This window comes from Bos javanicus, chromosome 12 (assembly GCF_032452875.1).
Source record: "Bos javanicus breed banteng chromosome 12, ARS-OSU_banteng_1.0, whole genome shotgun sequence".
NCBI lineage: Eukaryota > Metazoa > Chordata > Mammalia > Artiodactyla > Bovidae > Bos > Bos javanicus.
Genome location: NC_083879.1, coordinates 30,825,900 through 30,853,545, shown reverse-complemented (window position 1 = coordinate 30,853,545; position 27,646 = coordinate 30,825,900). Strand labels below are relative to the sequence as shown.

General features: G+C 41.3%; 1 protein-coding gene across 1 annotated transcript in view; it reads right to left on the bottom strand.

Moving 5' to 3' along the window:
• UBL3 (ubiquitin like 3) overlaps positions 1–12,906 on the bottom strand; it is a 48,728-nt gene extending 35,822 nt beyond the window's left edge. Inside the window, exon 1 of the mRNA XM_061434857.1 lies at positions 11,787–12,906. Coding sequence (XP_061290841.1) covers positions 11,787–11,828 — 42 coding nt within the window. The 5' untranslated portion in view covers positions 11,829–12,906. The remainder of the gene's footprint in view (positions 1–11,786) is intronic.
• Between the last annotated feature and the right edge of the window lie 14,740 nt (positions 12,907–27,646).

Sequence of the window (27,646 nt, the reverse complement as noted above, 5' to 3'; positions counted from 1 at the left end):
CCCAACATCTTGCTCAGTGTTTGCCCTCTAGGAATGTGCTGAATCATAAACAACATGGACTGAAATGCAGAAAAGCTCCTCAAATAGATGTTGCGAAGAGGCCAAAAAAGCTAAGCAGAGCTTTTATCAGTCCTCATATTTAAAATTCAGGGCCTGCCAAGGAAGAAGCATCTTGGTAAACACTTCAAACTTTTAAATAAGACCTCAAAAGAGCTATGTGTTAGAAGCCTATTTGAACTTCCTGATTACCCTGAATTCAGGCTTATTTCTTATTAATCACTAATGAATCAAAGTGATCAATGTTTACCTAACTACCTCCCAGAGAATATTAATATTTTTTATGTTAAGAGAGATAACATCATTCAGACCCACTATAATGTTTCATTACAATGTTATTAAAACATTACCAGGCATATTGGGAAAAAGGATCAAATGATCAAAAGCTAGACAACGGAAATGGGCTCATGGGTGATAGGGATTAGTATCACAGTTATCAGACAGAAACATTGCAACAATGCTTATATACTCAATAAAAATAGGTAAAACATTGTGAGAATTTGAATCTGTATAAGTTTTAGAACTGAAAATACAAAAACTGAAATTAAGAACTTAATAATTGGGTATAACTGTATACTGGACAGAGAAGACAAGGGAACTTGAAGACAGTTCAGCAAAAATATCCAAATAGATACACAGAGTAGGAAGAAGAATGAAAACGGAAATGACCGAACACACATGCATTTGTAGTCCCAGAAAGAAAGAACTGAATAGAAAAAGTACTTGAAGAACCCCAGCTTACGGAGAAGGTGCGGAGAAAAAGGAACCCTCCTACACTGTTGGTGGGAGTGTAAGTTGGTGTGAGTGTGTAAATTGGTGTAGCCACTGTGGAAAACATTATTGAAGTTTCTCAAAACAGAATTACCATACAATCCAGCAATCCCACTTCTGGGCCTGTATCTGGACAAAACTCTGATTCAAAAAGGTCTATGTACCCCTATGTTCACAGCTTTACTGACTATGCCAAAGCCTTTGACTGTGTGGATCACAACAAACTGTGGAAAATTCTTCAAGAGATGGGAATACCAGACCACTGTACCTGCCTACTGAGAAATCTGTATGCAGGTCAAGAAGCAACAGTTAGAACTGGATATGGAACAACACACTGGTTCCAAATCTGGAAAGGGGTTCATCAAGGCTGTTTATTATCACCCTGCTTATTTAACTTATACGCAGAGTACATCATGAGAAATGCTGGGCTGGAGGAAGCACAAGCTGGAATCAAGATTGCCAGGAGAAATGTCAATAACCTCAGATATGCAGATGACACCACCCTTATGGCAGAAAGTGAAGAGGAACTAAAAAGCCTCTTGATGGAACTGAAAAAGGAGAGTCAAAAAGTTGGCTTAAAGCTCAACACTCAGAAAACGAAGATCATGGCATCTGGTCCCATCACTTCATAGCAAATAGATGGGGAAACACTGGAAACAGTGACAGACTTGGGCTCCAAAATCACTGCAGATGGTGAGTGCAACTTGCTCCTTAGAAGAAAAGTTATAACCAACCTAGACAGCTTATTCAAAAGCAGAGACATTACTTTGACAACAAAAGTCTGTCTAGTCAAAGCTATGGTTTTTCCAGTAGTCATGTATGGATGTGAGAGCTGGACTACAAAGAAAGCTGAGCGCTGAAGAATTGATGCTTTTGAACTGTGGTGTTGGAGAAGACTCTTGAGAGTCCCTTGGGTTGCAAGGAGGTGCAATCAGTCCATACTAAAGGAAATTAGTCCTGAATATTCATTGGAAGGACTGATGCTGAAGCTGAGACTCCAATACTTTGGCCACCTGATGTGAAGAACTGACTCATTTGAAACGACCCTGATGCTGGGAAAGATTGAAGGCTGGAGGAGACGGGGATGACAGAGGATGAGAAGGTTGCATAGCATCACCGACTCAACGGACATGAGTTTGAGCAAGCTCCAGGAGCTGGTGATGGACATGGAGGCCTGGTGTGCTGCAGTCCACGGGGTCGCAAAGAGTTGGACACGACTGAGCGATGGAACTCAAGTGGACTAAACGTTCACAGCAGCACTTTTCACAATAGCCAAGACATGGAAACAACTGAAATATCCATCAACAGATGAATGGATAAAGAAGATATGGTACATATATACAATTGAATACAATTGGGCCATAAAAAAGAACAAAATAATGCCATTTGCAGCAACATGGATGCAACTAGAGATTTTCACACTAAGTGAAGGAAGTCAGAAAGAGAACGACAAATACCGTATTGATACCATTAGTATACGGAATCTAAGATATGCCACAAACGAACCCATCTCTGGAACAGAAACAGAATCAAGCACAGAGACTAGACTAGCAGTTGTCAAGGGGAAAGGGGTGGGAGAGGTTTGGATCGAGAGTTAGAGATCAGCAGATGCAAACTGGTATATATAGAAAGGACAAACAACAAGTTCCTACTGTATAGTACAGGGAATTATATTCAATATTCTGTGAAAAAGCATAATGGAAAATATGAAAAAGAATGTATATACATGTATCAATATAACTGAGTCACTCTGCTATAAAGCAGTAATTAACACATTTTAATTCAATTATATTTCAATTAAAAAATAAATTAGAAAAGAATTCCAGCTTAGAAAATTCACAAAATGACAAAAATAGCAAGCCATAGACTCAAAATGCTCTACAAATTCCATGCATAAAGAATACAATAAAAGCTATGCATAAGCGCACAATAGTAAAAGTGCTAAAAGCCAAAGACAAAGATAAAATCTTGAAAATAGCCCAAACACATTAAGTTCAACAGAAGCTAAACAGAAAAACACATTAACTTCAAAGGAAAAATAGTAAGACCACAAGTTGACTTAATAAAAACAGTGGGAGCCAGAAATTATAAAATAATTTAAAGGTGCTAAAGGAAGAGACCCTTTAAAGATGAAGGTAAATAAATACACTTCCAGGCAAACAAAACTAGTTATTACTAGAAGACCTGCAAGACATGAAATCTGAAAACTGACTCTGTCAAAGTCAATAGAGAGTAAGCAGCAGCACAAATTACCAACAATCAGATTTTAAAAGCACATTTCATTACAGATACTACAAACATCAAAAAGATAATAGAGATATTATAAAAAAAGAAAAATAAATCTGAAGCCACATTGAAAAATTTAGATAAAATAGATAAATGCCTTGAAAAGCAAAACTTGTCAAAACTGACAAAAAAGTAATAGAAAACATGTATAGTCCCACATGAATTGAAGAAACAGAATCAATAATCCTCAACCCTCCCCCCACGAAGACTCCAAATTCCATCACCAGTGAACTCCTCCAAACATTAATGGATGCAATAAGATCAATTTTCACAAACTCAGAGAATAAAAAACATTTCTCAGGTCATTTTTTAAAGTCAGAATAACCTTGACAGCTAAATATGTCAAAGACTTTACAAGAAATTAAAAATCACTAGTCAATCTTTTTCATGAACAAAACTGAAAACAATGTAAATGAAATATATTGTAGTGTATTAAGAAGATAATTCAAAATGAAAAAGTTAGGTTTATCTAGAAAATCAAGGATGCTTTAAAATTAGTAAAACATGTATCCCTACCTCACCACAGTTGTTAACACATATCTGAACACACAGCCACTACATTCTTAAGAATTTTATCCTAAGAAAATAATCAGACAAGGCACAGAGACATACTCTAAGACAGGCATTACAATATTGTTTTTAATAGCTTTTAAATGCTTTATGAATATGGAATAGCTAAACAATTTTTGTACGTCATTCAGAATCCGTTCAAAATTATAACATGGTTCTATACTTATTTGTATGGATAGTTGTTAATGATATATGACTAAATGAAAAAATCAGGAGCATTTCTATGGCAAAAACACTAATTTTATAAGAGAGTAAACAAAATCAAACATCTGTCTTGAGAGAGCATTTTGTCTAGACATAATGAATTGCCATGTTAATTTATGTTCATAAACACGATATATTGCCTAACTTAAGATAATTTTCCTCAACAGAAAGAACATTTTCTTTTGAAAACCTAGTTATAGAAGACTGCCCATATATATATTTTATTTAGACCATAAAAAAATGCTGCTAGACTTTAATCAATTAACAAAGAATCTGCATCATACATAAGCAGATACTAGTAAGAAGACAAACACAAAATACCCTGAAAGCACTAAATCAACCCATGTGTCTGTCACATATATAATGCAACCACTTCAGTGTTCTTGCCTAGAGAATCCCAGGGACGGGCGAGCCTAGTGGGCTGCCGTCTATGGGGTTGCACAGAGTCAGACACAATTGAAGCGACTTAGCAGCAGCAGCAGCAGTCTTTGAATTCAAAGTGGTAAGTTTATAGGAAAAAAATTCTATTGTATAATATATATACAAGAGGACTCAAAGCTCCAATAAGTTTAAAGAAAATTCCCTTGAATTTAAGCAGTAAGAAAAGTGTGTTACTTGCTGCTGAGTCGTGTCCTACTCTTTTTTATCCCACAGACTTTAGCCTACCAGGCTCCTCTGTCCATGGAATTCTCCAAGCAAAAACACTGGAGTGGGTTGCCATTTCCTTCTCCCAGATGATCTTTCCAACCCAGGGATTGAACCTGGGTCTCCTGCATTGCAGGCGGATTCTTTACCATCTGAGTCACCAGGGAAAAACCCACCTGCATTAAAATCACTCCAACCCATAGGTTACACAGCATTTTGCAAAAATACCTGGAGCAAGTTGTTGGGAGGGGATCCAGGTATTCTGCTGAACAGAGGGCCTGAGGGGTGAGCACTGTCTGCTCAGGTACACAGGGGAAAGGCTTAGGGTGTTTATCACTATTGCCATGAAACCCAAATTCCTACCCTCGCTCTGTATTTTCCTAGCCATGTGATTCCAAAGAAGACCCTTACCCTCTCTGAACCTAGGCTGAGAGAAAGTAAAAACAGCTCTGCTGACAATCACTCTATGACAGAGACAGACAAGGCCCGGAGGAGACCAACAGGTAATAAACTCTCCCAGGGCCACACTGGGGCTCACAGTGACTGACAGCTCCTCCAGCCCGCTTCCTTTTTCCTGCCTCCTAAACCAAGACCAATGGAAGATCCAATTACTAACCCACTTCCACTCTGTGTCTGCAGCATTCTACCGAGCTAGTCTCCTCTTCCCCGGCTCCCTCATCAGCATCATGAGGCAAACCCCAGCGAGAACCTCTGCGATACCCTCTTCTGTGACTGCGTGGCTACAACAAGTCAGTAAATTTGACTTGTTCCACTACAGATGTATTCCTGGTGCTCTTCACCAGGCGGGTAACAGCCGCTTCTTTTTCTACTTACCAACCTATTTCTCCAGGGTCACTGAAAGGATGAAACTAAATGTTATCCTGTCAAATGCCAAGCATCTGCCTGGGAAACAGCTAGGACACAACAAATATTAGCATCTCTCCCCTTGGAGCTCAAAATAAAGCTCCTCGTGTAATTTTATTTTTTAAATTATCTAGTTCATCCCTGCAAAAATCTACATCTCTCCAAAACTAAGCCAGGAAATAAGCCCCTCAAGTAAACAGAACTCTGAACAACGAAAATAGACATGACCAAATGAAATAAAAGACTATGCACTTTCCCATAAGAATGCCTGAAAATCCCACTTGGACGTCATTTACTCATTTTTAACACACTTTGTCCTAATAAACTTTGAAAATCTGATTTCTACACCCACAGCAAATTAGAATCAGCAACTATGAAGTTAGAGAGGGACAGTTAGGCATACTGACCACAGAAAAATACTCAACAAGGCAGGAGATGGGAACACTATATCAAACAGAACTCAAAATACTTAGAAATCTGAAGTCATCTTACAGCTTCTAAAGTTTGACTGAACATCCCAACCATAAAATACTTCAGCATACAATGCCAATATATATAATATATTCATTTATAAACCATACATTTTATGCAAATTATAAAATACACTAAAACAAAATTAAAATTTATTGTTTTAATTTTAATTAACTATGTTAAACATTGTTTTGATCACACAACCACTAAAAATACTATTACTCTTAACACTAAGGGCACTGTTACTGAATATGACTATTTTTGATCAGCATCTAAGATATTCATCTTTAGTAAAACAAAAATGTGTTGTTCAGTTTTGAGTTCTACAACTCTTTGAGGTACTTTAACAGTGAACCTCTGCTCCCCATTTCCATTCAAAGTATCAAAGATTCTCTTAAAAAGTACCTAGGGCTTCCCTGATGGTTCAGTGGTAAAGAATCTGCTTGCCAACGCAGCAGACGCTGGTTTCATCCCTGGTCCAGGAAGAACCCACATGTCACAGGGCAGCTAAGCCCATGCGCCACAACTATTCAGCCTGTGTTCTAGAGCCTGGAAACTGCAATTCCTGAAGCCCGGGAACCCTAGAGCCCACGCTCTGCAACAAGAGAAGCCAACAAGCAGCCTGTGCAGCACAACTAGAGAGCAGCCCCTGCTCGCCGCAACTAGAGAAAAGCCTGAGCAGCAAGGAGGACCCAGCACAGCCAAAAATGAATAAATAATTTTTAAAGTACCGATATAAAAGAGTGTCATAAAAAACTGCAAGAACCTTGAGAAACTCGATAGTCCTGCTATCTCTACATTACAAAATTCTCATACTGTCCCTCAGGAAAATGTTCATTAGAATGTGGACCTAGAGAAGCCTGGAGGTTTTTTCAGACCCAATCCATGTATTAATTTAAAAAAAAGTTCAATTTCTCCTTCTTTTTTGGAGCACAAAATAAGCTAGAAGTTGTAATATTTTCATTCTCAAATTGACTTGCCTCATCTCACTTTGTCAATTACTAGTAGTCAACAGGCACAAAGCTTCAAAAGCTGTATTAGATGCTGAGCTAAGACAGCTGTAGTTTACAGAATAATGACAGTACGTTACAAAGAAACAGTCAATGAACTTCACTGAACTGAATCAGTATTATTCAAATGATGGCTAAGTCACCAAAAGTAAGTTAAATTATGTGTCTCATATTACATGTAAGCAAACAGGACAGTAATCCAGTATTTTGGGAAATTCCCCAAAATAACCAACATGTATTCAAAAAATTTACTGATTCAGAATAATTTATTACCCAGGGTCTCCAGTTACCATGAATTCTAGTCACTTTCAATTTTCCCCCTCCAGAAAGAGAGGAATTCTTAAAGAGCACGTTGAAGTTCAGTCTCCTAAAATGTATTTACTATTTCATGTTATGAAAACTAGTAGAGCCATCAGTACTTTATCCACTAATTTAAAATAACTTCAAAACTTACACTAATAATGCATTTTTCATATTCAAAGTAGTATCAGATATCACTGACTTCATGCTTAACACCATTACTATAGTCGTAGTAGTATGGGACAATATTTATGTTTCCCATAAATAACAGAAAGAGTAATGCCTTACAAGTCAAGAAAATCATTCAACAGTTTTTAAATGTTTTAGAAATTATGGTAGATATAATAAACACAAGACATATATTCATGTAAATTTGACATCATGTTGGGTGAACTCCGGGAGTTGGTGATGGACAAGGAGGCCTGGCGTGCTGCGATTCATGGGGTCACAAAGAGTCGGACACGACTGAGCGACTGAACTGAACTGAAGAATGTGAAATAGAAAATGGTTCACAGGAAGGAAAGATCAGTGTGGACTAGAATGGACTAAAAACCAGTTTCACAAGAGAGGGACATGAGCTGGAATAGGATTCAGAGCTGGAAAGGAAAAGTCATTCAAAATGGAGGGAAATAATGTGTTATTTGTTTTCTCAATAAAACTGTCTAACTCAAGATACCAAATTTAAGACACAAAGTAAAACAATTTGGAGAAATATACCATAAGAGACATGTTATTTAATATGTTGTTCATCAAGTCACCTACATATGCATGTGTGTGTGTATATATTAGCATACAGATATTAATATATAAATGGTACTTATCCACCCTTAACCTTCATAAAACCTCCAACTCATATTAGGAACAAGAGCTCCAGCAAGAGAAAGAAAAATTTAAAAGAGCTGTAAGTAAAGAGAAAAATTTAAGGCACTGGATCTTAATATAACTCTTTCTCCGAAGTTAAAACTTTTCTATTCTCTAAACCTTTTTCGAGCATGACATTTTCCCCCTGGTATACTCTGTATCTGTTATTAAACTTAGAAAAGTGATAAAACTTCACTTTGAAAAGAAATTCATTTGAATAATTTCCTGTCCACTAGAGGGCTCCAATATTTCTTTCACAAATGGAAAAGATATGACATTACAATAAAAATATTCATTAAGCACTGAAAAAAATCAAATTATCATTAACTCACTTAATCCCAGACTAAACATAGTTACATATGCTACAATTTCACATTCATAGCTTAAAAAGGTACAGGATTCTTTATTACCTAAAATGCTTCAAATAACCAAAACTGCTTTGCCATTATTCTCACACTGTCAATGTCTCTCTTACAAAGGGTTTTCAATTTTATAGATATCATAAAGTATAATTTCAGTCCAAAGCTCCAAACAGTAGTTCCAATTTTTATATAATAAATTTTATATATTAATTTACATCTTGAAAACTTTCCAAATCCAGAAAACAAAATTACCAGCTTATCTAACCAGCCTTAGGCTTTATTACTGATACAAAGACTAAACATTTTCTTTCAGAAAGCCTAAATCATTAACATAATTCATGCTACAAGTATAAACAATGAATACAGCCCCATCATGAGCTCTGATTTGGGCCGAGGGGGGAAATCAATCACTTAAATACAATGTATTATAATGACACTGGGTTCAGGACAGGATATTTACAGATTTTTCTCACAAATTAGTTATTACACTGAAATGTCAGTAAATCTCAATTCAAACTCAATCACCTTTAGCAAAGAAAAAGCCAATGTTTTAAGTAAATACTGTTATACCATTTATAGGACATTTTTACAGAATGTTAATTGAAAAAGTATCAACTGCAAATTATTTTTTGTAAAGAATATAGCAAATCCATTCACTAGGGGTACCATTCGTACCCTGCCCTAAAAGACTGACTTGCTATATTTGGATTCTAAGAAAAAGAGACTCCTTATGGTACACAAAAAAATATACTGAATGTTTAAAAATAAATTTTCAATGTCAGTAACAAAAAAAGTCATGCTAAAAAAAAAATCGATTTAAAAAGTGAGTCACAATAATTTCTGTAAGGAGACTTTACCAAAAACAACAACTGCTTTAGCAATTATTAGAACTCAAGAGCGAACTATCTCTATTGAAACCATGACAGGGTTTATTATAATTTCACTGCCCCACCTCTTCTCCGAAATAGGATTTTCCTATACAGGTGACAAGCATCATTAACAGATGAAAAAGCGTAACATTTGTTTCTAAATAGCACACACTATCACCAATGAGAAACTTAAAATGCTTACTGCATCTAGCAAATGTATGTATTCATACTTGCAAGAATATGCATCCCAATCAATTTAGAATTATGCTGCAAGGGAAGTATCAGATTGTGGAGAGGTGAGGCTGAGAAGGCCGATGCTTTTCAAGAGTAGTGACATTTTCCTCACTTTAAGTCAGAATGCAAGTGCAGACTGTCAATTATTGATAATGAAAACTTTAACAAACATGAAGTATTGAGTCCACGACTTCTAACCGGTATTTATCATGTTATATTTCAAAAAGCTGTAATTCTAGGTACATATCAAAGGAAGACACTTCTTAAACAAAAATGCAATGTGAGTAATAGCAAATGACGGTTTAAATGTTTTAATGCTGGAAAAAAACCCTCAAGGCCTCCAGCGAGTTGTATGGCTAAAAAATGAAACATAAAAATTATTCAGAATCATCTAATCTGAGCTGTACCCTAGACACATTCTGAAACAGCATCACCAAGGAATTATATGTTTATTACATAATACTGCTTTGCCCTTGCCTATCACCTTTAATCAAGGGATCTCAAAGCACCACAGAATCATCACGGCCTTAAAATACAGTCTAAAACAGAAACAGTTGTATTTGATAACTAGAGCTATTAATACAACCTTGCCATCCCTTCCCGGCACCCCGATCCAAACACTAGCTTCCAAACCTCCTCTCTGACTTGGAAACGGTATTCTCCAAATCACCTCAATTTGTGAGTGAAGCTACGCACATTCAGCTCCTTCTCGTCACTGGGCCTAAATAAAGAAAGCTGTTGCACTGTTTTAATCTCACAGATCTATTGCACAACAACTTCTGTGACAGATATATAGTACATAAGGTGATCATACTGCACACTGTGCATGATGATATAAAATGGAGGTTTTAGCCAGACAGCAAGTCTTTGCTGGAGGGTACGAGCCCACAGAGTACCCATCGGGGAAAGTGGGTTTTCCTGCTCCATCCAGAGACCTATCTAGGCAACTTCACCAACAGGGTGAAGGAAATCCAGTCTGGTTAGGCTTAAGCCGGCAGGAGACTATGCTCCAGTGTGCACCCCAGGAGGGAAAGGAAAACTACAAGGACAATGCTCGAGTTTTAAGACTCAGGAAGGAGAGTGTTGGGTTGCTCTGTGGCCGGCCACCCAAGAGACAGAACACTGTGGTTCCTTTGCATTTAAACAGCACACTGAAAGGGAAATCAAACACAAGCAAAATGTCTTTAAACCAAGGTCAAAATATGCCATTTAGAGCCATTTAATTTAATTTTACAGCCCGTAAATGGGGTTCACTCTAACTGAAGCATCTGACATTTTAAAATTTAATCCTCAGCAAAGTTCAATTTTGTTTTTTCACCGAAATATACAAACACTCAAATGTTAACTTCGAATATATGAGCATAACTATGTTAACTTCAATTCTTTCATAAAGGAGATTATTCCCCTTCCTGTTAATTGCATTACGTTTGTCCCCAAGACAGACAGCAAAGAGTAATTTCACCTCACACAAACCCACCTTCCCAGCGCTGTAAGCCTACACAGTTCCTGTTAGTCAACAGTCTCATAAGCTTAACCTACTTTATGAACAAAAAGAAAAGCGTCAATAAACAAGAGTACTTTGGTTTCCAGTTCTTAACATTCCAGGATCAAGGTTCAATCAATAATGTGTTTTATTAGCCTTTAAAAGTCCAGTGATGTCATACTACTAAATATTTGGTACTAAAAGTCCTGGAATATTCATTAAAAGTACCAAAATACAGTCAGCCTGGATTTGTGAACATTCCAAAACGTCTATTTCTGTGCCGTGCTTGTTCTCCCAAACGTTTCGAAAAGCTCACAGCAAATCCTGGCCGAGATAAGACGTCCCCACTTCTTGGAAATATCCGGCTTGCACCTACTGCATTCATGACCAGTGTCACAGGGCAAGATTCCCGATTTCATGCCCACCTCTGTATCTAGCAGGGACACCCGGCCTCAGCTCTGCCGTTTTCAGAAGCTTTCAGACACAAGTGTTCAGAGGCTTCTAGCAAAGCGGAAGAGATTTTTCTCCACTTCAAGGCACCTTGCTACATGTTCCCAACTTCTCCATTGTCTTTAACCATTTAGAAAACGCAACCAAGTGAGAAGATCCGTATTCAACGCAGCGCTTTCAACGAGAGCGACACCAGACCCTCCAACTTCTTCCACAATCTCCCGGGACCGTGGCTTCCCCACCCCCACCCCGCAAACCTTCACCCTACGCCTGCATCCTTTCTGATTAAACGAGATTGGAAACCACAATTAAATCAAAGGCTGTCGTTAACTCTTAATCCTTCACTTACCATATCCGCCGGGACATTACTGGACATCTTGCCGTTTGACATATACCCAGATGTTTACGAAAAGAAAAAAAATTTTTTAAGACAACAAATTAAAAAGAGTCTTCTGTTAGTCTTCAAGCTAACAGAAATCAATCTTCAAGATCTTGATTGGTTCGAGATGTGCTCTCCAAAAATAATTTTTTAAAATAAAATAATAAGTTCTTTCCGAGCCGAAGTGCCGGCCTGGCCGGGCGCAGAGGAACAATCGCCGGCAGAGCTGTAGCCGGAGCGGAGCAACTCCCGGGTCGCCGAAGTCAGCAGCAGCGGCAGCAGCAGCCCCAGGACCGGCCGCGCCAGGTGGACCGAGCCGAGTGACACACGGACATGGAGCGGGGTGGGAGGGGGTTAAATCGCCTTCCTCCTTTCCCAGCCCCGCCGTGATTCACACTCGCTCCCGAGTCGAGTCCTCATGAAGCGGGAGGATGACCAGGCGCCGCGGCACACAGAGAACTTATGTGGCTACACATGGACTCGTCCCCGGCGGCCGGAGCGGGCAAACGGCTCTCAACTCGCGCGGCCGGGGCCGCGGAAACCCGCGCTCAAGGGCATTTAACTCGTTGGCAGCCGAAGTGCTAGCCCGGGCCGGAGAGCCCGGGCGGGGAGCGGTGGCGGGGGGGAGCGCGGGGCGCTCGGCCGGCCAGGAGCGAGACCCCCACGGCCCGTTGGGGCTCAGGCCGCGGGCGCCTCCGGGCAGCCGCGGGGCTCGGGGCGCATCGTCTCCGGCTTCCCAGCGCTCCTCTCCCGCCTCCTCCGCCTGTGCCTCCCCCCCACCGTCTCCGCCTTCCGCTCCCCTCCCCGGCCTCGCGAGCTCCCCGCGACGCCGACTTCGGCCGGACCCCGGAAGAGGCCGGGTCCTTCCTCTCCTCAGCCCGGGAACCGTTTCCTCTCAGAGCTCCGTCTCTCTGCCTCCTCCTCCTCCACTTTTCAGTCCCCGACGCCGCAGCCGCCTCCTGTCATCACCCCTCAAGCCAACATGGCGGCGGCGGCGGCAGCTGCCGGAGCGCGAGCCGGGGACCCGCGGAGAGCACGGTCCCCCTCCCCCCCGCCTTCCTCGCAACCACCGCCTCCGCCTTCCTGCCCCCCCCCCCCAGTTTTCCGCGAACACCGAGTGCGTCACTACGGAGACCACCCTGGAGCATCACGGGAAATGTAGTCTATGCGGTGGGGGTGGGGGTGGGGAACGGGACACCAAACGCGTTCTAGTCGGACTCCGAGGCCACGCCCCTCTTAGCAACAGTTGCTAGGAGAGGAAAACTCGCTTTAGCCGGACGACTGCCCAGGAGTTTAGGGAGATACCTGCTGCCAGGAGGGCTGTGATACTGAGAATTATTGGGGGTGGGGGATGGAAAATGATTCTGCACAGAGAAATTCCCTCATGCACAAAATACTCTCAGACTTAAAACATGGTTTACCTCCAAGCAGAATCATTCATTTTAATGACAGCGCGCTCTCCACATCCTGCAATCTCAAAGCATTTCGTATAGTGATTTCATCTAGGTCTCTCCTCAACAATACATTTGGAGGATCAGAAGCAATCATTGATTTCCAATACGGTCATAGAAGTTCAGCAAGAGTAAGGATATCATTAAGCAGGGAGAATGTTTGAACATGTGTTTCTTGACGACCCAGGGCCATAAAACTACAATCCAGTTAATTGAAATTACCCAAAACTACATTCAAGACAATAGTGTATGAACCAAAAACTGTGTTAGACACAATAGTGTATGATGCAAAATCTCTGTCAGGAAACAGCTACGTACTCCAAACCACATGGGGTGACACAAGTTTACCAGGCTAGCCCTGAAATCCCACTTAACTCAAAATGTGATTGAAAACTTATACACCAGCAGTGATTATCAAACAACAGAAAATAATACCATCGGTGAGAGACTTAGATGAAGAATATGTCTTCCCCAGATTTAGGAACAAAATGCAGAGACCGCAAATGTCTATCTGACTCATATCTCTCTTAGTGCTTCGAGTGTTTTAGGAAAGGCCATCTCAATATACCTATATAAAAATGCCAACAGACTTAAGAGTCTGAAAGCCACCTCTCCAACCTCCAGTTCTGTGACCTCATCTGTGAAACAGTCTTGCCTACCTTCCAGGGGTCAAGTAGGGGCAGTTGTGAGGATGAGTCCATGCATGGGAAATAAATCACTTTGTAAATAATATGCATCGTTTGATGTGAAATGTTACTACTTATTCATTCAGCAAACCCTCCAGGTCCTTGGCGAGGTACCGGAAGTTTAAAAGATGACTAATTCAGGCAGTGTCCTCCATTGGCTAGGAGCCTGTGTCATTCCCCCAGCAATCTCTCCAGTCAGGTGTGTCTATCATGATGGAAACTCTCAGGAAGTTTAGAGTACCTACCTCTCGAATAGATTGGCTGGAGAAATTCCAAACACTCCTGGGGGTGTACATCATCCTGGGGTGAGTTAGTGTGGTAACCAGGGAGGAGGAGGGTAGGTCAAATTCTCAGAAAGACCAAAGGACAGGAGACAAAACAGACCCAAACCTTGCCTGGAGTAGGTTTCAGGACTTGATCTAGATATGTCTAAGTCTGTAGCTGCGTGAATCTCCCTGGCCTCATTCCCCATGTGTAGCAACCTCAGCACCCTCTCCACCAGCCCTCCAGGAAATAAGGACTGCCGAAGATGCTTCAAGGAGCTCACCAAGTTCGTCCTCCACCCCACTCCAAATCCCAACTTTTGTCCACCTGCTGCCCTGCCCAAGGCTCTGCTGAGTCTGAAAGTCATTGAAAGACAAGAAAGACAAGAGAGCAGGATGTATAACCCACTTCCTCAGCTCTTTCCCAATAATCATACAATGACAAGAGAGGTAATGACCTCCACCGCCAGCCCAAAACCTTGGCATCTCTGACACATGGTGCTCTATTTGCTGCCACAGCAAAACGCAACATCTTTCAAAAGTAAAGTCCCCGCACCTGGCTGTGTTTCTAATCATTCTTCTAAGAGGCTGCGACATTATTCTCCATAAAATTCATTATAGCTCTTTCCTAATAGTGTTAAGGCATAAGGAAGCATGACCGGACACCACTGCAGATTTTTGTACTCTCCTGTCTTTACTCTGTACTTCCCGATTCAGGTGGGTAAGATGAGAGGCTGGAGAAAGAGTCCCTGGGTCCACAGTGAAAAAGGGTAGCATCTTTTTGATACCTTCAATCCACTGTCAGCAACAATCTAAAGGAAGTGAATGACACAGCATTTTTGTATTGAGAAAAGCAACTCCATGGGAAATCAGAAGCCTTGCCTCTGCCCAATAATTTGCTGTGTGACCTTTGCTAAGATGCTTTGCTTCTCTGAGCCTCAGTTTCTTCATCTGCAGAGATTGGACTAAAAGTCTTTAAGCTGCTTCTAAGAGTCTGTGAAGTCAAGTTCCAGAAGAATAACACATGACACCCATGATCTGTTAAAAATATCTCTCCCAAGTGACTGCTCACATGTATAAGGGTTTTTTTTTTTTGGAGGTGGGGTGCGGTGGGGTGGAGCCAGGTGTGATGGAAATATTCTAAGATTAGATTATGGCAATGGCTGCATAACTCTAGAGTAAATACACTATAAACCATTGGATTTCATACTTTATGTGGATGAATTTATTTTTTATTTTTAAAATTATAGTTAAATATACATAATATAAAATTTACCATCTTAACCTTTTTGGGGCACACAATTCAGTATTAACATTCACTTTGTTGTACTACCGTCATTACCATCCATCCACAGAACTCTTTCATCTTATGAGACTGAAACTCCAAATCAGTTAACAAACTCCCATTCCCCTTCCCTCCAGCCATTGGCAACCACCAGCCCCTTTGCCACCTCCATCCAATGTTACCCAAGGCTGACCTGGTCTTCTTTGGTTCCAGTGTAAGAGTCAGTTTGAGGTTTTACTTTGTAGAAGTATACTACGTTTCTTTCTCACCAGAAAACGTATATGAAGCCCCCTAATGCCAATGTGAAAACTATCATAGAAGTGTCCTCAATAAATGTTAATTTCCTACCGTAATAAAAGATCAAGGACTTTTTCTCTGAAACAGGAGATAATTTGATAGTTACTGGTCTAGTAAAGGACTTTCCCTTTAAGTCATATATATATATATATAATTGGCTATGCCAGGTCTTAGTGGCAGCACGGAGGATCTGGTTCCCTGACCAGGGATCAAACCCAGGTCCTCTGCACTGGGAGCACGGAGTCTTAGCCACTGGACCAAGAGGGAAGTCCCCCGACCTTTAGTCTTTACTCTTTCCAGAACAGAATGAATGTACTATGTGTGTTTGTTGATTTAAGAATTGTGCTGTGAATGCCTTTTTGGGGATGTGAAAAAAATAATTAAATTGTCTAAGGCAAGGGAACAGGCAGACACGTGCCGGGCCTGTTTTCGCTCCTGAGGAGCCCCCTTACACATGAGTCGCAATTATGTCTAGCCCTTTAACCTTACACTCCCCTAACCAGACATTCTCAACCCTGTTCCTATAAAAATTACTAGGAGCCATTTAAAAAGATGGATGCCCCACCCCTATCCCAGCACAAGTAAGTCAGACTCTCCTGAACCAGACACAACACCACTATCTTTCAAAGCTTACCCAAGTAATTCACTTGTGCAGCCACAATTGAGAAACACTGTGTAAGTCAAATTCCTTCAAGTTCAGCCTCTTTCCTATGTGATCCAGCAATACCATTCCTGGGCACATTCCCTGAGAAAACCATAATTCCAAAAGATACATGCACCCCAATTTTCATAGCAACACTATTCACAATAGCAGTGACATCAAAGCAACCTAGGTGTCCGTCAACAGAGGAATGGATAAAGAAGATGTGGCGCATGTATACAGTGGGACAATTAAAAGGAATGAAATTGTGCCATTTGCAGAGACATGGATGGACCTAGAGACTGTCATATGGGTGAAGTAGATCAGAAAGAGAAAAACAAATATTGTACATATTTTTTTTTTCAGGTTTAAAGGGATGTTTCCTTTTTTTTTTAATTTTATTTTATTTTTAAACTTTACAATATTGTATTAGTTTTGCCAAATATCGAAATGAATCCGCCACAGGTATACCTGTGTTCCCCATCCTGAACCCTCCTCCCTCCTCCCTCCCCATACCCTCCCTCTGGGTCATCCCAGTGCACCAGCCCCAAGCATCCAGTATCGTTAACACACATATGTGGAATCTAGAAAATGGTACAGATGAACCTCTTTGCAAAGCAGAAATATAGACACAGGCATAGAGAACAAATGGATGGACATAAAGGGGGAAAAAGAAGAGTGGGATGGATTGAGAGATTGAGATTGACATATTAATATAGACACTGCTATGTATAAAATAGATAACTAATGAGAACCTACTGCATAGCGTAGGCAACTCGACTAAGTGCTCTATGGTGACCTAAATGAGAAGGAAATTCAAAAAAGAGGAGATATATGTATAGCTGATTCACTATACAGCAGAAACAAACACAACACTGTAAAACAGCTATACTCCAATGAGATCTTCCCAACCCAGGGATCAAACCCGGGTCTCCCACATTGCATGTGGATTCTTAACTACCTGAGCCACCAGAGAAGCCTTACTCCAATGAAAATTCATTCAAGGGTAAGATCAGCTTCCTTTCTCTTTGTCAGTCTTGCCTTAATAATGAGTGGTAACCTGCAGGTACTGTGATTTGCAAAGGTGGCCACAGTCATAAAGATTAAAGGAGTAATCACCATTGCCCTGCTCTCCCCTCCCGACCCCACTGTGCTCATTCAGCCACCCAGATGTTGACCTCTCCTCTGATACAGCCCGAGTCTCTTTATCTCAAGACATTTCCCTCTTTGCTCAGAGTCCAGTAAGAGATAGAGGTGGGGAAGGTGAAATTTAAAATACCACGTGGTGAGTTGATAAATGCCACCATGGGAACTGGCACCGGGCACTAGGAAAGCACACAGGAAATGAAGCACATTTAGCTTTGAGGTGTCTGGAATTGAACTGGGTGAAGGCTAGTTGAGCAGGTGGGGTGATCAGGAAGAGCACACATACATACGTACACACACACACACACACACACACACACACGCACACACACACTCCAACCAGATAGGAAACCCCTCACATTTAAAAACTTTGGATCTGTCCCAGACTGTGTATGCTAATTTACTGTTCAGTCGCTCAGCCGTGTCCAACTCTTTGCAACCCCATGAACTGCAGCACGCCAGGCCTCCCTGTCCTTCACTGTCTCCTAGAGTTTGCTCAGACTCATGTCCATTGAGTTGGTGATACCATCTAACCACCTCATCCTCTGTCGTCCCCTTCTCCTCCTGCCCTCAGTCTTTCCCAGCATCAGGGTCTTTAACCAATGAGTTGGCTCTTCGCAACAGGTGGCCCAAGGATTGAGGCTTCATCTTCAGCATCCCTGTGTGCATTCTCAGCGTGTGTTCAGTCATTGCAGTCATGTCCAACTCTTTGAGACTATGGACTGTAGCCCTCTAGGCTCTTCTGTCCATAGGATTCTTCAGACAAGAATACTGGAGTGGGGGTTGCCATGCTCTCCTTCAGGGGATCGTCCCAATTCAGGGATTGAACCCGAGTCTCCTGCAGCTCCTGCACTGCAAGTAGATTCTTCACCACTGAATCACTGGGGAAGCCCTTCAACATCAATCCTTTCAATAAATATTCAGGGTTGACTTCCTTTAGGATTGACTGGTGGGATCTCCTTGCTGTCCTTTGGTTGAAAAAAATCCTGTTCCTTGTGGTTTTTCATTTTGCATTGAGATGATTTCTATCTGGTCGAACATTTCCCTTTGTGTAAGAAGTCAACATTTTTGAAGGCTTGACACTGAGCAAGCAGAAACAGGGCAGCAAGCACAGTAAGGTCCAGGACCACGGTGGAGGAAGCCCCAGAATCTTGCCTGATGCACAGCTGGGAGGGGTCCCCCACAGCTGGAGGATGCATCTTCCCCTGGCTGGGCATGGGCCACACGACCCTGGAGTTCCAAGGGTCTTTTATTTTGCTGCACTGCCCGGCATGTGGGATCTTAGTTCCCCAACCAGGGATCAAACCTGCACCCCCTGCACTGGAAGTGCAGAGTCTTAACCACAAGACCCCCAGGGAGTCCCTTAAGGGTCATTGTAGTACAGCTATCAATCAGGTAACAGTCAGAAATTATTTCTTTCAGTTCAGTTCAGTTCAGTTCAGTCACTCAGTTGTGTCCAACTCTTTGCGACCTCATGGTCTGCAGCACGCCAGGCCTCCCTGTCCATAACCAACTCCCAGAGTTTACTCAAACTCATGTCCATTGAGTCAGTGATGCCATCCAACCATCTCATCCTCCGTCATCCCCTTCTCCTCCCACCTTCAATCTTTCCCAGCATCACAATCTTTTCAAATTAGTCAGTTCTTCGCATCAGGTGGCCAAAGGATTGGGGTTTCAGCTTCAGCAGCCAATGAAAATTCAGTCCTTCCAATTAAAATTCAGCACTGATTTCCTTTAGGATGGACTGGTTGGATCTCCTTACAGTCCAAGGGACTCTCAAGAGTCTTCTCCAACAACACAGTTCAAAAGCATCAATTCTTTGGCTCTCAGCTTTCTTTATAGTCCAACTCTCACATCCATACATGACTACTGGAAAAACCATAGCTTTGACTAGACGGACCTTTTTGGCAAAGTAATGTCTCTGCTTTTTAATATGCTGTCTAGGTTGGTCATTATTTTTCTACCAAGGAGTAAGCATCTTTTAATTTCATGGCTGCAATCACCATCTGCAGTAATTTTGGAGCCCCCCTCAAAAAAATTATTTCCTTATTTACAAATAATTTACATACCTAATACAGTCCCTGGGCCACCACATCACGAGTGAAGGAGGTGATACCCAGTTTTGCTACAGATAGGCAGCTTTGTTATTCCTCTTTTGGGCTGTAGCCACCTTTCCTTCCAACTATCCATAACTTCCTTCAGGGTCTGAGCTGGGCTTTCTTCATCTCTGTAGCCCTAGTGCTTAACATATTGTAGGAATAGCACCCAATACCTTGTCAGCAATCACACGGAAGAGACAACCCTCTACATTCTCTTCCCAATTCCATGATTTTGCAAAGTCAGGGATTATCTTTTGATGTTCTATTCAAACCTAGGAGTGTGCCTCATTAAGGCAGAAATGATATTCAGGCTTCGCTCATTTGCTTTCCCATGACTAAGAGAATATGCCAATGGAAAGACAATTTTTGTGTGCAGGCTGGAATTCACTTTGAAAAAGCGAGTTCTGTTTTTTAATGGTAACATGTTTTTAACAAGTTTTGTTTGCAAACATACAGCCATGGGAGTTGGGCAGACTATATTCTTGGGCCACCAGAAAAGTAGTACCCAAATGACCTCCTGCTGATGTCCTGCGGTGCCTTTCTTCCCAACCCAACCCCACTTTTGCCCACACCATTGCCGGGTTTTGCCCGCACTGTTGAATATCTAAAGTCAAATCTAGAAGGAACCTTGGCAATGGCATCATCTCCGATTCTTTCAACAAATGAGGAAATAGAAACTCTTAAAAGGTACCCATGTCTTCTCTGTAATTTTCCTATGAACATAAGAATGAGTTTCCTTTAAGATGTTCCAAGAAACTAAAAGGCAGAACAGTTCCTAGCGGCATTGTGTAATTGTTGAATTATTACATGATTCTGTGTTAAGTCATGACAAATATACCAAACCAATATAAAATGCATCATCAAATTGATTTCCTAAAACAGTCATTATGTTTGGTTTTCACTGCCATGCAAATCAGTCCACCATCATAGGATTATTCAATGAAAAGGCATTTTTTAATGCCAAAAGTAATAAAACTCTTCAATTAAAAAAAAAGAAAAAAAAATCCTGTATAAGATTATACTTCCATCAATGTAGGCAAGAAAATTCTCTTGAATACTGATCTTGAGGCATGAACTGGAAATTCTATTTCTTTTATACCCTAATAACCTCTACAATAGTCACTGGACTTTTGTTTGTTTTCATCTTTTTTAATTGAAGGATAGTTGATTTACACTGTTATTTTAGTTTCAGATAGTCACTGTTTTTGAGACCAGTTTTTTGATTGATTGACCCATAAGTCCATGTCGTTCAAACTGTGTTTTTTTCTTTACCAAAGGAGACAGTGACATTGTCCATCAATAAATGTATTGCACATTATATTAATATCTAAGATAGCAGAATGATGAATCCAAGAAAGATTTCTCCAAAGCCTTGTGTATGCTTGTGAAGGCTTCCAGTGTATCACAGTGACAGGGAGATCACTAGTCGGAAGGGCTGGGGCCAGAGAGTGGCCTCTGTCATCATCACTGATTCAGCTCTTGAGTCAGGCCTTGTTGGGCAACCACCCATGTGGCTGCATTTCATGAGCATGTTACATGGAATAATCAGCACGCACCTCCTCCAGCATGCCAATCAGAGACGTCACACAGGAGCCAGGACCTAACCATCTCTCAAGGGCAGCAGTGATAAAGGAATTACCCTGTTTAAATGGGCATCTCCTTCAGCAAGTCAGGAGGCTTCATGCCACATCACCTTCTCATCTTTCTGGGGAATTCAGGTGTCATAAATTTATCACAGTGGCAACCTTTGATGTAAGGCCACAGACAAAAGTGTTAGTCGTTCATCGTCTCTGACTCTTCGCGACCCCATGGACTGTAGCCCGCCAGTCTCCCCTGTCCTTGGGATTCTCCATGCAGGAATACTGGCGTGAGTAGCCAATTCTCTTCTCCAGGAGATCTTCTCAACCCAGGGATCATCCTGCATGGCAGGCAGATTCTTTACTGTCTTATCTACCAGATAAAAGAGAAGACCTAAAGTGAACTTAAATCAACAGATTCCAGGGAAAGAGAGAGGGGAAAGTAACATATTGGTTATGAATGTGGGCCCTGTATTTAAATCCTGGCTCTGCCACTTACTATATGTGTAAATGTGGGTGAGTTACTCAATTTTCTCATCTAAAAAAAAATGTGAAAGTAGAAAAATACATACAAAATACAAAAATTTTAAAGAGAACTCTTTCTAGCACATAATAAGCTCTCAAAAATAAGCAATGCTGACAATTATCATAATAAAATGAGATACACTGGGAGAGACTTCGTGTTTGTCTCACTCTCTTTTTCTGCTGTGCTAGCATTTTCATATGTGATAGTAACTTGACTAAACCAGCTTCAGGGCCCGAGTTTTCAACTATTTGTTCTTGTTCAGTTGGGATCCAGCCACACTGTCTGCCTCTTGTTACAGAGACCAGTAGAACCACACTGATGAAAAGCCTGGCCACGTGGAGACATGGGTTCAATTCCTGGGTCAGGAAGATCCTCTGGAGAAGGAAATGGCAATCCACTCCAGTATTCTTGCCTGGGAAATCTCACGGACAGAGGAGCCTGAGGGGCTACAGTCCATGGGGTCGCACAGAGTCAGACACAACTGAAGCAACTTAGCAGCAGCAGCAGCAGCAAGCTAAGACAACATTGCAAATTAACTATACTTCAATTTTAAAAATGATTTAAGGGACTTCTCTGGTGGTCCAGTAGTTGGGGCTCTTCACTTCCACAGCAAGAGGACTGGTTTGATCCCTGGTCAGGGAACTGATCCTGAATGCTGCATGGTATGGCCAAAAATAGATAAATAAAAAAGGTTTAAAGAGAGAGAAGGAAAAGACAAGAGGAGACAAGAAAGAAAAAGGCGGGGCAGCAGAAGGCAAGCTCTCCCAGGTAAGCTCGGGTACCATCTGGGTTTTCACATACTTTATTTTGTGTAATCTTTACACAAAAGAGAGGTCAAGTCGTTTTGCCCATTTTACAGATGAAGGAGAGCCTCAGGAGTAAGACAACTTTCTCAGGGATTCTGACTCAGATCTGTTTTGATTCTGAGGATTCAGCAGAAGGGCAGGGAACAATTAGAAAAAGCACCCTGCGGCAGTTTGCATTAACTCATGAAGGCAGAGTTGAGTTAAAATATTAGAACAGCAGAAGCCTCACTCTCCTTTGCAGATGCAGACATGCTTCCCTTCCACAAACCACAAAAACAGGCAAGTAGCTTTAGGAACCCAGAAATAAGTTATTGGCTTCATAAAATCCTGGCCTTTGAGTTTAGTTTCTTCTAAGGATATAATGGCGGAGGATCCTGGCGGGCTAAGGTCCATGGGGTGGCAAATAGTTGGACACGACTGAGCGACAAGGATATAATTTACCCATTAAACTGACTCTTGGGGTTCTCATATTCCTGGGAGGGTGTTCCTTCTTTCTGTACAAATATGATTCCAGGTAGCTCTGCATCATGACATAGTCAAAGAAATTGAAATGAAACTTTGCCAGTTATTTAATAACAAATCACATGACTAACATTTGTTAGCACAAAGAAATGGCAAGCTTCAGTGAATCTCCTGACACCATAAAATACTTGCAGGCCTGAATGGATCTTCTGCCTTTTTACTCTTTTCTTGCAAGCACCATCCCTTTAGGACAAAAGCAAGTGGCCCAAAGCTCATTTTTAAAAGTGTTCTAAAGAAGCGCTTGTCAAATTTCAAATTCAAATTCCTTCCAGGCTTCGTTCAAATTGAACAAAGTGAAGGATGAGCTGTTGAAGCTTGAGAGTGCTTTCCGCTACACACAGTGGTTCTTTGGGGCTGAATGTCTGGTCATTAAATTAAAAGGCCAGCTTACTCCGAATAAGATTATTCCTTTGAAATATGCTAAATAATAGTTACAAAATACTTTGGGGAGAGTTTTGTTGGCATTGGAGGTGCCTTTCCCTTGCCCCCAAATTTAAACTCCAGTTATATCGTGACTTAGTAAAGAATCTGCCTGCAATGTAGGAGACCCAGGTTCGATCCTTGAGTTGGGAAGATCCTCTGGTGAAGGAAATGGGCACCCACTCCAATATTCTTGCCTGGGAAATCCCATGGACAGAGGGGCCTGGTAGACTACAGTCCATGATGTCACAAAGAGTCAGACACAACTGAGCGACTAACACTTTTGCTTTCATTTTATAGGTGGCTCAGACGATAAAGAATCCACCTGCAATGCAAGAGACCTGGGGTTCTGTCCCTGGGTGTGGAAGATCCCCTGAAGGAGGAAATGGCAACCCACTCCAGTATTCTTGCCTGGGGAATCCCATGGACAGAGGAGCCTGGAGGGCTACAGTCCATGGGGTCACAAAGAGTTAGACACGACTGAGCGACTAACACACATGTTCTTTACACGAGTACGTGCTATTTGACTTTAGTTTCTATGTTAAGTCAAATGTGTGAAGTCTCAAATTCTCAAATAAATTGTAGTGACAATAATTCTTATGAGGCTCAGTATGAAATTAGAAGTCTTGGTTATAAACCACTAGTACCTGCATTGTCAGTGGTATGCTCTGGTTCTCAGCACAGCTGCCTGCTGGTGCCCATGTTTTACTGGGTTGTGATGCCTTTGAGTTGGCACCCTATTCACCCTTTATTTATTGCGATTGGGTGTGTTTATTTTCATTCTTGTAAAAATTTCTGCTGACTGCAAGATATGCAAAGCTTTCACATCAAGAATAGGGACCTACCATTTTCGGAATCAATCATTTTTTATAGGATGGTTCATTATGGATTCTTTAACTCAAGTGGATGGTCTTTTTCAGCCTTTGTTTTTCACTCAAATAACCTAACTGGCTGTGGGTCTGGAATTCACTCTATCACATGGATAAGTAAGGGATATATAGTCCTGGGCGGAGGATTGGCACTTGTAGGTGTTGATCAGCCGATGTATTCTAGTTCTAGTCTGATTGTAGAATCAGAGGAAAACGTAGAGAGGCACAACCTGTAAGGGTTAATCCATGAGGTTTCCAGCTTGAGTTCCTTCATGTCAGGGATCTGAAAAGATGGTGATGGGGAAGGGAGGAGGGAGGAATCCTTGAAATACTTTCAACTCTTTAAAATAGTTAATAGAAATTCTATATTTAAAACTGATAAGGCTGCTCGGGAGAATCAAATGTCACATTTCTTGGATTTTTGGCTGGAACGTGATAGCATGATCCTCTCATGGAAAAAATCTATTAATAAAAACTTAATAAATGCAGTTTAGGAGATAAAAATCTTTCAGAAAAACAGGGCACATTGGGGAAAAATAACAAAAAATTATGCAAAACCACTGACTGTTGATTGCTTTACTGTAAACCATTAGCATCTCCTATGAAATGATGTGATAGTGGACACAAGTCTAAAGAGTGAACAAAAGACAAACCTCTGCTCTTGTGATGATAAAAAGTTAGTGTGGAGAGACAGAAAATAAATAGGTTATCCAGACAGCATACAAGTAACTGATATGGGCTGAATTGTGTCACTTTCAAACTTCCTATGTTGAAACCCTAACCCCCAGTGCCTCCGAATATGACTCAGTCAGTTCAGTTCAGTTGCTCAGTCATGTCCGACTCTTTGTGACCCCATGAGCTGCAGCATGCCAGGCCTCCCTGTCCATCACCAATTCCCAGAGTCCACCTAAACCCATGTCCATCGAGTCAGTAATGCCATCCAACCATCTCATCCTCTGTCGTCCCCTTCTCCTCCTGCCCTCAATCTTTCCCAGCATCAGGGTCTTTTCAAATGGGTCAGTTCTTTGTATCAGGTGGCCAAAGGATTGGAGTTTCAGCATCATTATCAGTCCTTCCAATGAATATTCAGGACTGATTTCCTTTAGGATGGACTGGTTGAATCTCCTTGCTGTCCAAGGGACTCTCAAGAGTCTTCTCCAACAACACAATTCAAAACCATCAATTCTTCAGCACTCAGCTTTCCTTATAGTCCAACTCTCACATCCATACATGACCACTGGAAAAACCATAGCCTTGACTAGATGGACCTTTGTTGACAAAGTAATGTCTCTGCTTTTCAATATGCTGTCTAGATTGGTCATAGCTTTTCTTCCAAGGAGTAAGCATCTGTTAATTTCATGGCTGCAATCACCATCTGCAGTGATTTTGGAGCCCAGAAAAATAAAGTTAGCTACTGTTTCCCCATCTATTTGCCATGAAGTGATGGGACTGGATGCCATAATCTTAGTTTTCTGAATGTTGAGCTTTAGGCCAACTTTTTCACTCTCCTCTTTCACTTTCATCAAGAGGCTTTTTAGTTCCTCTTCACTTTCTGCCATAAGGGTGGTGTCAGCTGCATAACTGAGGTTATTGATATTTCTCCCAGCAATCTTGATTCCAGCTTGTGCTTCCTCCAGCCCAGCGTTTCTCATGATGTACTCTAAATATAAGTTAAATATGACTATATTTGGCTTTAAAAAGATAATCAAATTGAAAATGAAGCCATTAGAGTGGAGCCTATTGCACTCTGGTGATCTTCTAAGAGGAAACCAGGGCACACAGAAGATAGCAGGGGTGCGTGCACAGAGGGATGACCGTGTGAACAGGCAACGAGAGAGCGGCCTTGGAAGAAACCTAACCTGCCAGCACCTTGATTTCAGACTTCCAGCCTCCAGAACTCTAGGAAAAATTCATGTCTTTTTTTTTTTTAATCGATTTCTGCTGCTTGTACCACTCAGGATGTGGTACCTTGTTAAGGTAACTCTAGAAAACCACCACCACAACTACAATAGATACAGCCAGTTCGGGTTATGTGCTATAAATAAAATGACCCAGGGAGACAGGACAGGGAGACTCCAAGAGGAGTTATCAGCAACTGGGGGATTGAGAAGGTGGCTTAGAAGGGGGCATATTTATGCTGAGTCCTGATGGCAAGAAGAAAATCCACGTCAGAGCAGAAGGAAAACCTACATCCAGAACCTGGATTTTGGTAAAGTTACCCAGGAAGCCTCACCACAGAGCACTCTTGGGGGCCAATCAGCTGTGTTCTTCCCAAGGTGAGCGCCCCCCTCCACGACCCTGACCCTGTTGTGTACTCTTGCAGGCTCAGACATGGTTACAAGGCATGGTGGTCCATTTGCCTGGCAAAATGTAATGATTTTACTCAGTATTTGTGTATGGCCATTGTATTTGAAAATTCATGGTTTTAAAAAATATCCGTGATAAAAACTGACTGTGGCTCAGACCATGAACTCCTTATTGCAAAATTCAGACTTAAATTGAAGAAATTAGGGAAAACTACTAGACCATTCAGGTATGACCTTAATCAAATCCCTTACGATTATACAGTGGAAAGGACAAATAGATTCAAGGGATTACATCTGATAGATAGAGTGTCTGAAGAACTATGGACAAAGGTTCGTGACATTGTACAGGAGACAGGGATCAAGACCATCCCCAAGAAAAAGAAATAGCAAAAAAGCAAAATGGCTGTCTGAGGAGGCCTTACAAATAGCTGTGAAAAGAAGAAAAGCTAAAAGCAAAGGAGAAAAGGAAAGATATACCCATATGAACATAGAGTTCCAAAGAATAGCAAGGAAAGATAAGAAAAGCTTCCCCTTGATGAGTGCAAAGAAATAGAGGGAAACAATAGAATGGGAAAGACTACAGATTTCTTCAAGAAAATTAGATACCAAGGGAATATTTCATGCAAAGATGGGCACAATAAAGGACAGAAATGGTATGGACCTAACAGAAGCAGAAGATATTAAGAAGAGGTGGCAAGAATACACAGAAGAAAACTATATGAAAAAGATCTTCACCACCCAGATAATCACAATGGTATGATCACTCATCTAGAACCAGACATCCTGGAATGCGAAGTCAAGTGGGCCTTAGGAAGCATCACTACTAACAAAACTAGTGGAGGTGATGGAATTCCAGTTGAGCTATTTCAAATCCTAAAAGATGATGCTGTGAAAGTGCTGCACTCAATATGCCAGCAAATTTGGAAAACTCAGCAGT